Source organism: Lepisma saccharinum, chromosome 4 (genome assembly GCF_977018435.1).
Source record: "Lepisma saccharinum chromosome 4, izLepSacc3.1, whole genome shotgun sequence".
Lineage (NCBI taxonomy): Eukaryota > Metazoa > Arthropoda > Insecta > Zygentoma > Lepismatidae > Lepisma > Lepisma saccharinum.
In genome coordinates, this window is record NC_139232.1 from 64,236,964 (window position 1) to 64,252,587 (window position 15,624).

General features: G+C 40.8%; 1 protein-coding gene across 3 annotated transcripts in view; it reads right to left on the reverse strand.

Annotated features, from left to right (window-relative positions):
- Positions 1-15,624, reverse strand: part of LOC145986526 (transmembrane protein 47) — a 276,873-nt gene that overhangs the window by 186,349 nt on the left and 74,900 nt on the right. The window contains exon 1 of one of the 3 annotated variants that reach the window (XM_083120639.1): positions 10,495-10,555. The exons of the other annotated variants lie outside the window; for them this stretch is intronic. Coding sequence (XP_082976765.1) covers positions 10,495-10,514 — 20 coding nt within the window. The 5' untranslated portion in view covers positions 10,515-10,555. Of the gene's footprint in view, positions 1-10,494; positions 10,556-15,624 lie in introns of those variants that run through there. 3 annotated transcript variants of the gene reach the window in all.

Here is a 15,624-nt window from a genome sequence, read left to right on the forward strand (position 1 = left end):
CGCTCCAACTGCAAAAGCACCATGCAGAATACCAAACCGCATTACATGCAGATACTTCGGGCTGCTCCACAGAGAGCAAAGGAGGGCGGAAACAAAGCTAGAAAGTGGAAAGGGAACGTCAGCGAGTTCCACTTGTTCTGCTCAAACGGAGAATCCGTTCGAGGGTTCAATTCTGCAGGGAACCTTGGGATTCCATGGCTCAGCGGCAGCAGACAAGAGGAAGAACAACCCAGCGTTTCTTTCATCCACATTTTGCCGTTTCAAATCTCTACAAAGGTAGAGAGAGGAGGAAAGGGGGTAGACCGTTTTGGAAGGGTGTAAATTAAGTGTCAAAATAACCACAAACTGCGCCTTTGGGGAGAATTTCAGCGGGTGTTGAGAAAAATTTAGGGGGATGTGGTTAATTCGCTGCGTGTGGAGGGACATAATTCCACCGACGAGGAAAATATATTAAGTGTAGTGTCGCTAGGTTAATCCAAACCAAAAATAAGGCGTAACGAGCCAAACTCAACGATCAATCTTAGCCACAAATGAGGATACAACAGTACGTAACCAACGAGTGCTACTTAGCTCCTCACCTTTCGAACACCTAATTCAAATGTAATACTGCATATTAATTAGGCTTCAACGACCTTGAATTATTCATTTAAAACAATCCGAATCAGTAGCGAAGATTGGGTGTCAAAACTGGGGGTTGGGGCAAGGACAGTTTACTTTTTCTTGGTATAGGCAAGGCTTAGCATTAAGAAACCAAAGACTGGGGGAAACTGACCCCTAATCGCTGCCACCGAGTCGAATTTGAAAAGGAAAGAAGCCAGTTTTTCGTCATAAATCTCCTCAAATCTTCATAGAAGTCATAATTGATAAGTAGAGGACCTTCATCTTGAGGAATACACCAACATCTTCTTGTATTTCAGGTCGCTTTTCTGCCTTTGGACTAATCCCAAGTATGAGATTAAATGACCACGGGATAAAACAGATGCCCATGCCAGGATTCGAACCCGGAACTCTCGGTGACGAGATCGTGAGTCCACAACAAAACGAGCTAGGTCACCGAGGCGACAGAAATTGCTTTGAAACACTATTGACCTTTACACGTCGATTACCACAGGCATGCATGGGTTTGGATGACTCACAGATGACTGTCCCTGAATAATTTCAGCATACTGATTCAAAAAATTAAATCCATCTTTACCCATCACGTCCCCCCCCCCCCAGAAAATAGCAATATATTAACTGCCTTAGTTTCACAATCAAATGTGTAGTTCCATTTCCTCAATAGATGGCTCTGTTTAGATAATGGTAAAATATTGGTTTTCTAGAATATAAATCCTCCAATTTTGAACTACAAATGCACATAGAATAGTAAGCATTTAATCCACCTTTTATCTTCACAAGACACATTGTCATGAAAATTGTAAACTTCGATTACGTAAGTTACATTTTCAAATCTCTCATCAAAATTTCATTCACAAAATATCCAAAACTCAATGTTATAATGTTGTGTGTTGATTGAACTTAATGACGGAGAAAAATCCTGATCTAGGGGGAAATCCTGACGTGATGGGAAGAAATTTATGTCATATCCGTCATCACCATTCAAAATATTTCCAGAATCACCTATTGGTTTGTAAATAACAGAAATTTCCTTTGTTTAAATTTATTTTATTGCGTTCTGTAATAGGCGTAATGGAATTGCAAAAATGAGAAATTTTGATTGTGAAATTGTGAAAAATCCTGACGCGATGGAGTAAAATGTATGTCATTTCCATGATCAGCACTCAAAATACTTTCAGAATCACCTATTGATTTGAAATCATCAGATGTTTTTTAAAAAAAATTGCAGGCTGGTGATTATCCTTACAGTGAAGTCGTTGTATCAACCGGTGCCCATTCAAAGGGCAAAACCTTCTTCTTTTATCTGACAAAATCTGGTTTCCCTACTGGCTGCTTCGGGAAGGAGGGATTTTAAGGTTGCCGCTTCTAGCCCAAGACGTAGGCCTAATTGTTTGTTCGACCGCAAGTTCCTTCGTAGGTAAACGCGGCAACAGAGGGTCACTGCCGTAAAGGTCCCCAAGCCGGCTGAAACGCGACTCCACTGTACAATTTCCACCAAAAAATCTATCAATGTTTTGTGATGAATCTTCCAACGGTGAGGGAATCCCTATCAATTACCTATATCCGTATCAACAAGAAATTTAATCCGTTGGTACATAAAAATTGGAAAGGGCGAACGCACCAAACTTTGTGCTTTTACTAGCAGAATTCGCTATCGAACTGGATTTACAAAACAGTGATACTTTTAAAACCTACTTTGCTGTACATAATGCACTCAAGGTAATTGCTACTAGTTTCGATTGAGAGCCAACGGAATATGAGATGAAGAACGATATGACTGATGTTGATAAAAAAAAGTCTTCTCAATTAGAACTGTCTTCCATCTTTGTCAAACAAGCTAATTCGCATATACACACATACATACAAGAAAAAAAAGGATTTTTCACCCTTTAATCTACAGCAACCAACGACTCGTTTGTGGTGAAACCAACATCCTGCAACCATCTGTTTCCTCTACATTGACAAAGAGCATTTCATCAGGATATTGTGAAATAACGTTCGCGTGAGAATTGCCGGGATGAGAATCCCGAGAATCCATCGAGAAACCAGCAGAGCGTAAACATATCCTTGTTGGCCTGCAAAAACAAAAGCGAGCACTGTTTCCAAGACCCTTGATTTTTGCTTCTGCAGCCCCGCTCCCTCTGTGTTCATCTGCAAAACGGCCAATAACCTCCATCATGTCCTTCTTTCCTTTGTAATTCCACCCCCACACGCTCTGTTGACAATATCTCGCAAGGAAGAATTATCTTGGGGAGAATGAAAACGGCGTACTTAAAAAAGAACCGACAACACACCAAGTAAATGCATAAGTTCCTTTCGATCTGCATTGAATATTATCATGAGGTTGGTTTGATACTGGCCTAAAATAACAAACACATTTCTGGCTTTTGCGAACACGATGATGCTGTTTTAAGGTGCACAAATTCACATATTTACTATATTTTACCGACCTCCCAGGCGGAGTGGTTATCACAGCGCAATACGACACCAGAGGTTCCGGGTTCGAATCCCCGCCCGGGCATGTGTGTTCTTTCTGAGTGTCCCTATATCAATCAATCATTGTATTTTAGCTTTAGGCCATTTTGAAGAAAGCATGGTATAAAACACATTTCTGGGCAAACACAGGGTGTTCCTAACATTTCTTCAGATAATGTACGTAAAACCATTAGCAGGTATGCAAAGGAATGTTGCTTGCCTTGTTCTCTTTGTCTTATAAATATGTCAGAATTACACTGAAGGGAGAAAACAGGAAACAAATTGTTGCTAAGGGTATCTGATTTGTTTTCTTTGTTCTTTATCCACAAATATTAATCCAGTTTATCCCTTTATAGTATTTTGTATTGTTGTTATTTAGGGTCGATTTTCTTCCATATTTTGGCTAATTGCAACGAGGATGATATGATCAAATTGATAATGAGACTCTCACAAAGAACACCCATGCTGGGATTCGAACCAGGGACCATGGCGTCGTAGCTCGTTCTCCTAACCACTCCGCCACGGAGATCAACTTATCCCTTTAGAGGGTCAACACAATATTTAAAAAATACTTCGTATTAAGGAACACTGTTTATTGACTTTTGGCAATATTTTATAGTGTAATACCAAAATTGTCATATTTTGTTACTTTTAGGACATTAAGTCAGACGCTCTAACAACTGAGCTACCGTGGCTTCTTTCGGGTTCGCTCTACAAATCTTCCAACACGCAAATAATATAAAGAGGAATGAAAACCAAACATTTCACTTCAAACAGATCCGTGAAGTGTGAAGCACGCGCGAGAGAAGAGTTATAACTTACTGCATGTTTGACCGGCGATTACGTGCCAAGTAAATATTTCATCATGCAGACTTAATGCGTATTGTAATTTTACTATCTCGTGCTGCCTTGCTGGGAATTCTTTGGGAGCCATTGGCCGCTCCGACATGGAATCTGAAACAGCAAGGCTGACCTTGGCACAATTTATACTTGAACTTGTCTTGTGCTTCAGCAATTTCCCCACGTCTGAATATCTTCAAGAGACCTGAGCGAAAATGAACCGTAGTACACTCACGGACAATTCTGGGTTGTAACGATTCCATCGAGAGTCAATAGCTCTGTCTAGTTCGCTCCACTTCTTGACCCTAGGTGTAGTGGAGGTGTATGAGGGTGTCAGGTTGCTGGAAGAAAATGTTCAACCAAGTAGACCAGTGGTTCTCAACCATCCAGGACCCACCTTCAAGGATATCCCACTTCATGGGACTCATAAGCATGGGCGCCGGCATAATTGCTTGCAGGGGTGTGCAGCCAGGGTGCGGAATCATTGAAAACTGTTGGGGGGGAGAAAGTTCTTAATCGACAAACCCCCTCCCCCACAAACATAGGTATGTGTAAATTACACGATATGCATACTTGTAATGTTATTAAAAGTACAAATATATTACTCAATTAAAAATATAGCTATTATTATTATTAATTACATAAAGGAAATTAATTTGTTGCTTTTATACATATCAGATATTGCAAAGCAGCTAACTAATTCCTTAACTAACTGGTTAAAGATGTTAATAAATTATGAAATTGCTCAAGTGGTATTATGTGTAAGCTTTTGTTTAGTTTGTGCTTTATGTTAATATAAATCAATTAGATTTCATAGATATTATTGTTTTGCATTCTTGTTGTACTTTTATTGTGCGTATTGATGTCTCTTAGAGAGAGAGAGAGAGAGAGAGAGAGAGAGCATTAAATATTTACAACTACACTAATTTGTGTGTGTTTTCGATATTATTCTTAGTAAAGCCTATTTGAAATTAAAAACAATTCCTTATCTTCTGTTTATGACAAAAACTCTCCCCCCCCGGAAATTTTTGGTGAGGGGGATTTTTTAGGCCAAGATTGTTGGTTGGGGGAAATCCTCCCGTTCCCCCAGGATTTCGCATGTGTTTCATATTTTTGCTAACACTGAGTACTTTTAAGAAGACATCCTTTACGCTTGCATTATTATTAGTATTATTATTATTATTATATACGTGTAAACTGAGAAAAAAACAATAACGGGGGATATTATTGCTTAATAAAATAAGTTGGTAGAGAATCTGGCTACCACGCGGGTGGGTTCGAATCCCGGGGCAGGTGATCTGGACCAGGAATTTTCCCAGTTATTTCCCTGATTCTGGGCGGTTCTGAGGCACACCCCGCCTCGTATAAATGTGTACCTGGGGGGGGGGGGGGCAGCCGGGCGTGATGCTGATCACATCATCCCAACTATGGCCGAGATCAGGATTATGTGGAACTCTATACCTCCACACGCACATTTTTTTTTTTATACGGACGAAAATTGATGAACAGGAATAGTAATATGATGAGAGTTTTGATTGTGAATTGCGAATTTCTTCATAGGAGGGAAAAACTTGACGAAAATGAGGAACAACTTTGCACGTTGAACAGGGGAAAATCACGCCTTAAATTGAGGTAAAATTGTAATGAACCATTAGAAGCCAAAGGATGAAACCGTCAATTGCTCTCCATAACACAAAGAAGTAATTTTAGTTAAATTGTGGAATGTGGACGTTTGGTTTGGGCAAATAGGAACAGCAGCTCCTGTTGGCACATTGGTGAAAACGTGAACGACAAGTGACGACTCTCATGTGCTTATTTTGTTTCGCTTCGAGCAAACTGTGCCAAACCCCTGTCAGACATTCAGGTCGGCAAATTACGATAAAAATAAGTCACCTACGAGGGGATATCAAAAAGTAATTGAGTATTTTTTTAACAACCAAACGGAAATATACATTTTGAAGGTTGAACATTGCTCTACTTTTGCACATAACATTCATTCATATTTATACATTTGTCTCTCCGTGACACCAATTTTTCGATACCCATTCGGTAGAAATCGTTCGGCTGGACGCGTAACCAACAACGCACGGCTGTCACAACTTCCTTGTCGCAGCTGAAGCAGTTGCCAGCAAGGTGTTCCTTCAGAGGGCCGAACAGGTGAAAGTCCGATGGGGACAGGTCTAGACTGTATGCTGGATGCTTGAGAATTTCCCAATGCCAGGAATTGACTTTTGCGTCACTGATGCAGCCACATGGGGACGAGCATTGTCGTGGAGAACGATGACCGCATCCACATATTTTGTTGGGACGTTTACGGCGCAGAGCAGCTCGTAGACGATCCAGTGTGGCAGAATATGCAACAGCATTTACAGTTGCTCCTTATACCCCAAAAACAGCAAGAATGATACCCTGGCTGTCCCAGAAAACGGTAAGCAAAACCTTTCCTGCAGACGGGGTTGTCCTGAATTTTTTGGGTGGGGGCGAATGTGGTGTTTCCATACCATACTCTGTCGCTTTCGTTCTGGGGTGTAATGAAAAACCGACGATTCGTCCCCGGTAATAATGCGGTCGAGGAATCAGTTTTCAGCCCTATGGCACCGGAGCAAATGCTCAAGTCTGTATCCCATATGGTCCTCCATATGTTGAGGTGTGAGCTGTCTGGGGACCCATCTCGCTCACACTTTGCGATACCCAAGTTCTTCATGCCATATGAAATGCCCACTGCATCCGCTGTTGTTGGGATTGTTGACCGCAGGCCCTCCTGAATCAATGCCTTCCTCTGTGTGTGGGATGTGCGAGGCCGTCCACGTGGTTCATCGAAGACATTCACACGCCCTGCGTTGAACTTTGCACACCAGTTACAGACATTTGTGAATGTCTATGCACGTGTCACCATACACTACACACAACTCACAATAGATTTCAGGTGGTTTCTGTACCTTTGATCAAAGAAACTGAATCACACTCCGCAGCTCAACTGTCACTTTGAAACAATGGCATCTCGGCGTGCGTGAGGTGCACACATTTGCCATCTCGTGAAAAGGTGGCAAAATACACGTACTTCCAAATATTTCAGTTTTTGTGAATACATTTCCGTTTGGCTGTAAAGAATTTACTCAATTACTTCTTGATATCCCCTCGTATTTCAGTACTGAACCAATATATTACATCCTGTACACACAACAAAAATTATAACGTGAGAATTCTAGAACCGGTTATATACTGCAAAGTAGTTTAAATACGATTCCAGAGTGAGGCTTGTTTTCCTTTACGTTGGTCGAATTGCCATGTAGTATCGCATTCACTATTTTTCTATTAGAATGGTTATCTGTTAGCCAGCCCGTGAGTTTGTTACTGTCTTGATCTACACTGCTGCTTTTGAGCGCGAGATAAATAGCTCCAGTCCTGATAATACTAAAATGCAATGACAAAGTAATATATTAGTTTCAAATTCACAGACGCCAGCAATATAAATGAGACCCACACATATTCTGAAATCCTCGCATCCTTGCATGGAGTTCTCGTGTTGCCAAGTTCTACGACGATGAACGAACATCAATAGTAAATCTTAAATACAAAGTTCGCTTATCGCCGAATTATCCGTTGCATCCGAAACGGATATCGGATAATTTAAAATCTGGATATCCAGGTCTTGTGGGCATCTCTAGTACGTTCATGCACCCGTGGAGTATGCCGGCCTCCCTCTCACATGCCTCGGCAAATCACCAAACCAGTAGTGGTCAACACGACGAACCCCCAGTCGTTGCTGTAATTTCCATGACCGAAGGAATCGACAGTTTGTACCGAACTACGTTTCACTGCTAGCGAAACTTCCAAGTACAACGGACACTACCGACACATGTAACGTGCCCGCAGTTACAAGGTATGTTAATTCTACGCACTGTTTGATTTTGTCAGCTGAGAATTGAGAACTCCGATTTCTAATTGTTGAAGTACTGCATTGGGGTCCATTTATTTCCATTGTCGTGTTATCTTATCTGCTCTGCGCTCCGCCGTTGCTCATTGTTGTTTAAACAATTCGTAAATGCTTTATATCAGCTGTGTTTCACGGACATGTATATTTTCTGGCGATGTCCTACTTTAGGGTTTTTAATAGTAAGGAATTGGGTAATCTAAATATTCTCAGTTAGCAATATGTAAATATATAGGGTTTGCTACGTGTAAATCTGTGACGTATACCGTATAGGAAATGCAGCGCCACCTGCATTTCCTATATAAGAAGCTCACACGGGCCGAGAGCTGAGTCTCTTTTTGGCTCCCAGATGTTAACTGGCAGACATCCAGGGAAAGGCCTACCTGCCAGAGAAGCCCAGCAACAGCAGTGGAGGACTTGGTTCCCAGGTTCAAATCCCGGATGCCCCCGACCAGGTCCCTCCGTAAGAGATGAAGCCCTTAACGACCCGGATCCCAGGAGCAATCCTCGGGAAGCCTCGGCTGGGTCTCCCCAAGGACTCTGGTTCCCAGGTTCAAACCCCGGGTAGTTCCCGAACAGACCCCCGTAATTGATGCGCCCCGGTAAAGTTTCGGTTCCCAGGTTCGAAACCCGGGTAGCCCCCGCCGGTTCTTTCTCTCTCCCTTCTTTTAGTTTAAGGAACAGACTCCCAGGTTCAAACACCGGGAAGTCCCCGGTCGGTTCTTTCTTCCCCTATTCCTTTTCTCTAATAAGCATATGTTCGAAAGGTGGCAGAGGGGGAAAAGTTTATCTTTCATTTAACAAGGCAATGTCTCAAGTGGGTCAGAAATCTAACTGAAATAAACAGGTTTAAAAATTTAAGATTGGCTCATCTGGTTAGAATAAATCCAGCTTGCTTAACTGAGTAAAGGTTGTTATTTGGCAATGAAGTTGTTTCTATCTAAGATAAAGTTGTTTTTACTGTTACAGTTGTTTATTTAGTGCCTAACGGAGATAAATATGTTATAGAAAAGGGTGTATTTTTGTCACTGGGTTAGTATAGAGCCCGGATACCTCCGTAGGAAAGAGAAGCCTTTTGTAAAATTACGAAAACCTGTTTTAATCAGCTAAAATTTGTAATAAAACCTTTTCTTATCTTTTGGAACTTCCATATTTCACTGTGTAGTTAGTCACCTACGTAATGGTCACCTTGTTGGTCATTTACACACCCAGCAAGCTCAGAGGTATTTTAGAATCTTGTGTTCTTCGACTGTTTATTTATGCTAGCAATCATGGGTAAACATAACAATGCCGTTTACTTTGTTAAAGTGATTAGAGTGTTGTAAACGGCTCTGCGCAGCCGGTGTATTAGCAGTGTCGAAGTCAGGTAGAGGTGTTGCACACATTTTCCCGGGTACGAATCCCGGTGGGAACACACACTGGTAACTCGCTTTAAAACCGTCCGATTTAGCCTAAACTGGACAAACAACAAACATGTTACACATTTCACAGTTCGACAGCTGGTCTACAAGAGGCTGTATCGTAGTATCTGATGCGATATTGACACTTCAGCAGCATTGCTAACGTAACTTTATAAACATGTTTATCACCAAAACAGAACAAAATCACTTGGAAACAAACAACACGGATTCTGGAAAGAAGAATCAACACCCTGCAACGCAGCTTGTTGTCCGAGTATCAACTATGCCAATTCTAAACCCAAATAATTACCACTAACAAGCTCCGTTGAGAACAACATAAACAAAAGCAAATGATCATCATCTGTAGGTAACTCGACACTCCGCTCAATAAACTTGACAGGTCAACACACACTAGTCGCAACTGTGATCAAGTTCGTCGTACGCCAGTGATGTAACTGCTGAGAGACGACTGCTTATGACTGAGTACTGAGTACATTCACCAGAATCAGATTTGATTACCGGAAGGACAATGCATGGATGATTGGAACCTTTTCAATGGTGACTTCTCTTTATGTAGGGCTTATCAACGTCAGAAAATCAAATTTGACAGGTGGTCCGCCATTTTGGGCGAAACTGGAATTCGTGTTTCGGTGGGAAATTCAATTTGACAAAAAGTGGACTTGGGGTCCATTTTCCGCGGAAGTTCTCAATTATAAAATACGGGAGAACTGGGTTCGGTTCCCGGGGTGTGAGATATACGGCAGAAATCGAGACTGTGTTAGACTCCTACCTCCATATGCCAATGTACCTTTATGGCACGGTAAATGCAAGGGATATATTTATTCTTGCCTTTACCTATTGTGATTTCTATATATCGAATATTTCATTATTGATGAAATGGAATGTAAGGGTTTATTTTTGTTTTACGTACACTTTATGCACAGATAGGCTAAACGCGACTGTTTAAAGTGGGATCCGAATCACTATGTGCCTCCACCGGGTATCGAACCTGGGACCCCTTGATTACAAGGCGACAACGTTGCCACTACGCCATCTGGGAGGCTCATGAAATGAAATATGTTTGGCCCGAAGAAGAGCGTCGAGTTTAGGCTGAAATGTAGCCAGCGAAAACGAACACGTATATTTCGTTTCGTAGAAATTTGGAACGGCATAGCATTTTTACACATGCATGCAGCAAACAAAAGTGATTTAAAATTCATTACTCGCCTCTCTTCCGTCTCCGCCATGACTGCGGAGTCCTCGACACACCTCCAAGAAGAAACTCTTACCACTGAGCTGGCCAGCAAACGCGCCGCTCAAACAGAACAGATTCGTCTTTCTTTCTTTTTTACCGCGTGGCCTAACGCCCAAAACAGCGCCAAGCACAAGACGGTTTCTCTCGATTGCTTGTTTACATGGTGAGCAACTAACGAAGAATTTCTTCAACGGAACTTACAGGCTTGCACCAGACTGTAATATAACATTACTTCTATTAAATCAAGTCTGATACACAGTTGCATGCGGTCTCTGGTAGCCCTATACGGTGCAATTATATAAACACAATGATGACCACGCAATGAATTAAAAGCACAAACATCCGTGCCTCGCTTGGGACTCGAACCCAATCACCGTTCCACTGATTTTTCCAAGCTTTCCAGGAAATACTAAAATTAATTTCCGGACTATTCCGTGGTGCTTCGATGTGCTAACAACCAAATTTGAAGCTTTGAGCTACACTTACTGTTGAAGAGAATAGAGTTTATTCGAATTTGTTCAAAATAAATGAACAAAAATAAACAGAAAAACCAGAATACACACACACACACACACACTCCCATCAAGAAGCTGGTTCAAGGAAAAAGTTATATTTTTTCATTCCAAAATCCTGGAAAGTATAACACTTTAAATATTGCTTCATGCCAATGTATTTTTTAAAAAAGCATCTGCCTGTGGCTGCACCACATCTAATAAGTTTGGTATCAAGAGGTCCTGGGTTTAATTGCGTGTTAATCTGCAATAGCCCGTGTGCACAAGAAGCGATCAGTGCAATAAGAATACAATAATTTCCCATCTTTGTGAAATACAATAACCGGTGTCTGGAAACGCGTAGTATTTGTAAGGTACATATATATATATTATTTAGCCGAAATAAATTATCTTGTTTTATATTCAGTGAACATTGTCTAAGTTTCCATGGCTGAATGTGGACTTCCCCGAGTGGTATAGTGGCTAACCTGTCCCCTTGTAATCCAGGTGTTGAAGGCATGTTGCACAGTTATTCGTATCCTTGTCCTGATTAGCCTATCTCAGCATTAAGTGAACTTATAAATAACAAACTGTTCCATCGATTGTGGCCAGGTTAATTTACGGTGAAAAGTGGTTGTGTTCTTAGGAGTACTGCAATGGTGGGAGAAAGGACAGTTTAGTTGATTCCACATTAGTTAAAAATTTCCTAAAGCCATTGCCACATTGAACTCTCCCCAAAATCGTATCGCTGAAGGGGGGACTGTTAGGAGATATGAGTGTGTCCCGGAAAACAACGCAATCAGAAAAAAAATAAACATAAAAAAAAGAAATGAAAAAGTGGATTCGTTATTATTCAGTGATGTACCGCAGGACTGCACGTACCATATTGGTTGCAACACACGTTTTCCAAACAAATTAACGAAACGAACCAAAAATAAAACAATAAAAAGAGAGAGGGGAAAAAGCAACAGAAACTTCCTGATTATCCTCTCCATTCAACCATTTCTTCCTGAGCATCCCATTCATGAAAATGAACATGAAATACAGCTTTTGAAATGATTAAATTACGTCCCCATTGAAACGCAAAACAGCGCTCTCACTCCATTCCATAAGGGGATTAACAACTCTGCAATTTTCTCACGGTAAAAGCTCTCTTTAACGCAAATGAACATTTCAAAAGCTCACGAGAAAAAAAAATGTAGGGAACATCATTTGCCTTTCCATATGGTTACTGTGAGTTTACCAATAATAATTGAAGTAAAACGCAAGAGAGGGTTTCCAACATCGATTGTGTTCGATGGGTTTATTCACCGGATTCGAGTCCAGGTTTACATAATGTCGAAATCCACACAAAAAATACGCAATAACTCATACTGAATACCCTCTATTCTTCATTCGGAAACTCACGAAACAAGCTGTGTTTGTTTGGCACAAATAACATAGGTGCACAAAACCACATGTACAGAATTACAAAACTACAAAATCCATTATAAGTTGGTATAACACAAAGCACTGACAAACTAGTAATTTTTCACTACTTACAATAAAGCCGGCCCCCATGGCGGAGTGGCTAGCACATCGCGCTACGACGTATTCGGGTTCGTATCACGACCTGGGCATGGATGTTTGTGAGTGTCCATTCATCAATTTCATCATATCATCACTCATCCCCATCTTTGCAAATTAGCCAAAAGTGGCACAAAAAGCGAAGTAAAATCAATCAATCAACTACTTACAATCAGAGCGTCATTCTTGTATTTGTAGTTCATTTCACTCCGATTTTCTACCACTCTAGATTAATCGCGACGATGAATGATGAATTGACGTAATGCTCAGTAAAATTTGATTCAAATCCATTTTTGCCTATCTTCAGACGAGTTAATCAGGAATGATGGGATCGGCTTTCTATTTACTTTGTTTTTCTTCTATCCCTTGGATTATTTGCGACGATGAGGTAGACTGATGAAATGATGAAGAGGATGAAGAGACAAACACAACGATATACCACTGCCTTAGCCAGGACTCGAACCTGAAGCGTCTGGCCTCGTAGTGCGTTACGCTGAGAACTTCACAACTCCACTAGGGAGGTTTCCGAACCACCGTACAATGTGCCCCACGGGGAATCGAATCCATGGTCTCCGATTACGGTATCAGGTGATTGTTGAAATAGATGAGGAAACAAACACAAATAGATGAGGAAACAAACACAATGAAATGTTAATGCCTTAAAGCAAGTTTACATCGATCCGAGTAGCTCGGAAAATGGGACTCATACGAACCACAGGAACATCGATACAACGAGTACCTTTAATTGTATGATCCAGTGGCTACTCAGATGTAACTCAGGTAGTGTAAACCGATTGAGTAATCGAATTAGGTTATTTAAGTCTGTTTTCTACCACATTTGGCTAACCGCGATGATATAATGAAATTGATGAAGGACACACTAAAAAAGAACATCAATCCCCAGGCCGAGATTCAAACCCGGGACTCCTGGCGTCCTAGCGCACTGTGATGATCACTCCGACACAGAGGTCGTCCGGTCTAAATTGATTTTATGCTTGTATCCTACATAGTGTCCTGTTGACACTAACCACATTTGAATCCCAGTTCTTATTTTCGACATACTCGTATCGGTGTAAACTAGCTATTAGAAAGGATTGAAGCCTAGAACTTTAGGCACAATGGTACTTTAATCTTTCATCTTACCTTATGCAGATTGCAGATGATACTACGATACACCCAACAGTGTGAAGAGCCAAAACAGGAAGTTACCGCAAAGCCAAACCATTAACATCCGAGTCAGATTTTGCACAAACTGAACAACATAAACAAACAACCGCTACAAGCTCCTGTAACGAGAGTGATCCACGTTCACTTAGCGCAGCTCTCTCCGTGTGACATTCGCACTATTAATTCCCAGGCACCGAGCTAGCTTTCCACTGGATGGGAACTTTTCACACGTCGGCTCGTGGGGACTGTTAAAAGTGGAACATAAACAGGAAATCATCTTTCCTTGGATCCAAAATCCTCTTCCACATTTTTTTTTTTTTTACGACTTAACGATGAAACTTCAGATTGTCATCTCGGAGAGACTTTCCCGGTTTTAGACTTTCGTACCACTTTCACGCACGCGTTACAACACACACGCGAATGCAATCACATTTAACTTTACGATGCAGATATTACTTAAACGATTTACGACACTGGAAATGAAAACGCAAGGAAATAACTATTTACTACTGGCTAAAAGAGAAGAAGACTCGCCAAAAATTACCAAATATTCATATTGGTAATATTGGTACTCGAAGCAAATCTCTCATCGCAAGGAAAAATTATGCTAATTTTATCCTTATTCGAGGACAGTACTACATCAGTTTATCGCCTGCGTGGTCGTCCAGGATTTTACAAATTAATTTTGTAGCTTATAGTTTGATAGTAAGAATGACGTACTTATGTTGGGAATGAATTCATATTTACTGTCGCAAAATATATGGCTTACTATTCCAAGATGATATCTTCGCTTTCGTGAATAATAATTATTCGTTTCCGAAAATACTATTTTGGAATTTTTTGAGCAAAGGGCATGTTACATTTCTAAAGGATTCATTTCGTAATCCAACAATATTCTGTGTATCGGCCTATTTTACTCCCAGATTCTTACCCTATCGCCATAACAAATGTCGCTGACACCAGAGGTTGAGGGCGTGCAGTACTTCGGTCGTGTTTTCTAATATAGATTGCTTCAAAAAGATTGATCCTAGATTGTACTTTTTAACTTGACATTCAAGCCTTGATACATCATGTGACGATTTGCATTGGCTATGAAGCTTAGTTTTCAGTCATTTCTGCACCCCCCCCCCAAAACACACACACACAACAGAATAATTTTCTTAGCTTCCCATTTGAAGCTTCGCTGCTGCAAGGTTTAGCTTCTAACCAATTCATCATATCGAGAATTAGACCCTACAGATCCAAGTAGGGAAGCGAGAGTGTATATTTATGCAAAAAATAACATTTAACATGGCGGTATCGTGGGTGTACAAATACTTCTTGCGTATCTTCTGTGATACTTTTGAGATTATTATAATCTCTTACATGTGTTTGTTTCTTCTTCTTCTGCGGCCTTTTTTAGTTTAGCCTTAGTCTCACTCAGAACTGCCGACCACTCTTTTCTATCGAGTGCTTTCTCTCTCCATGCTTGTGTACCTACAGTTTTCAGATCATCCTCTACGTCATTCAGCCACTTTAGTCTTGGTCTTCCTACAACTCGACTTCCTCGGGTTTAAAGTGCATGACTCCATTAAGTATCATCCATTCTATGTATTGTAATTAACGTAAATATTTTATGCAAGTCAAATCATAACATCGCATTCTATCATACTTTATAGCGTTATTTAACAATATGACCGAAACTACGGCAGGAATTGCCACTTTCAATCGAACATTCCTGGTGTACTAATATTTTATACGCTCACTGGTCGTAGACAAGTCTAGGTTGGGGAGAACGCTTTACATCCTCAAAATTGAGTGTATTAATCACGAAATTCTTCTCCTTAAAAGCTGCCACTTAGCGATGGCGGTGCTTCACACTTCGTTACGGGTTTGGCC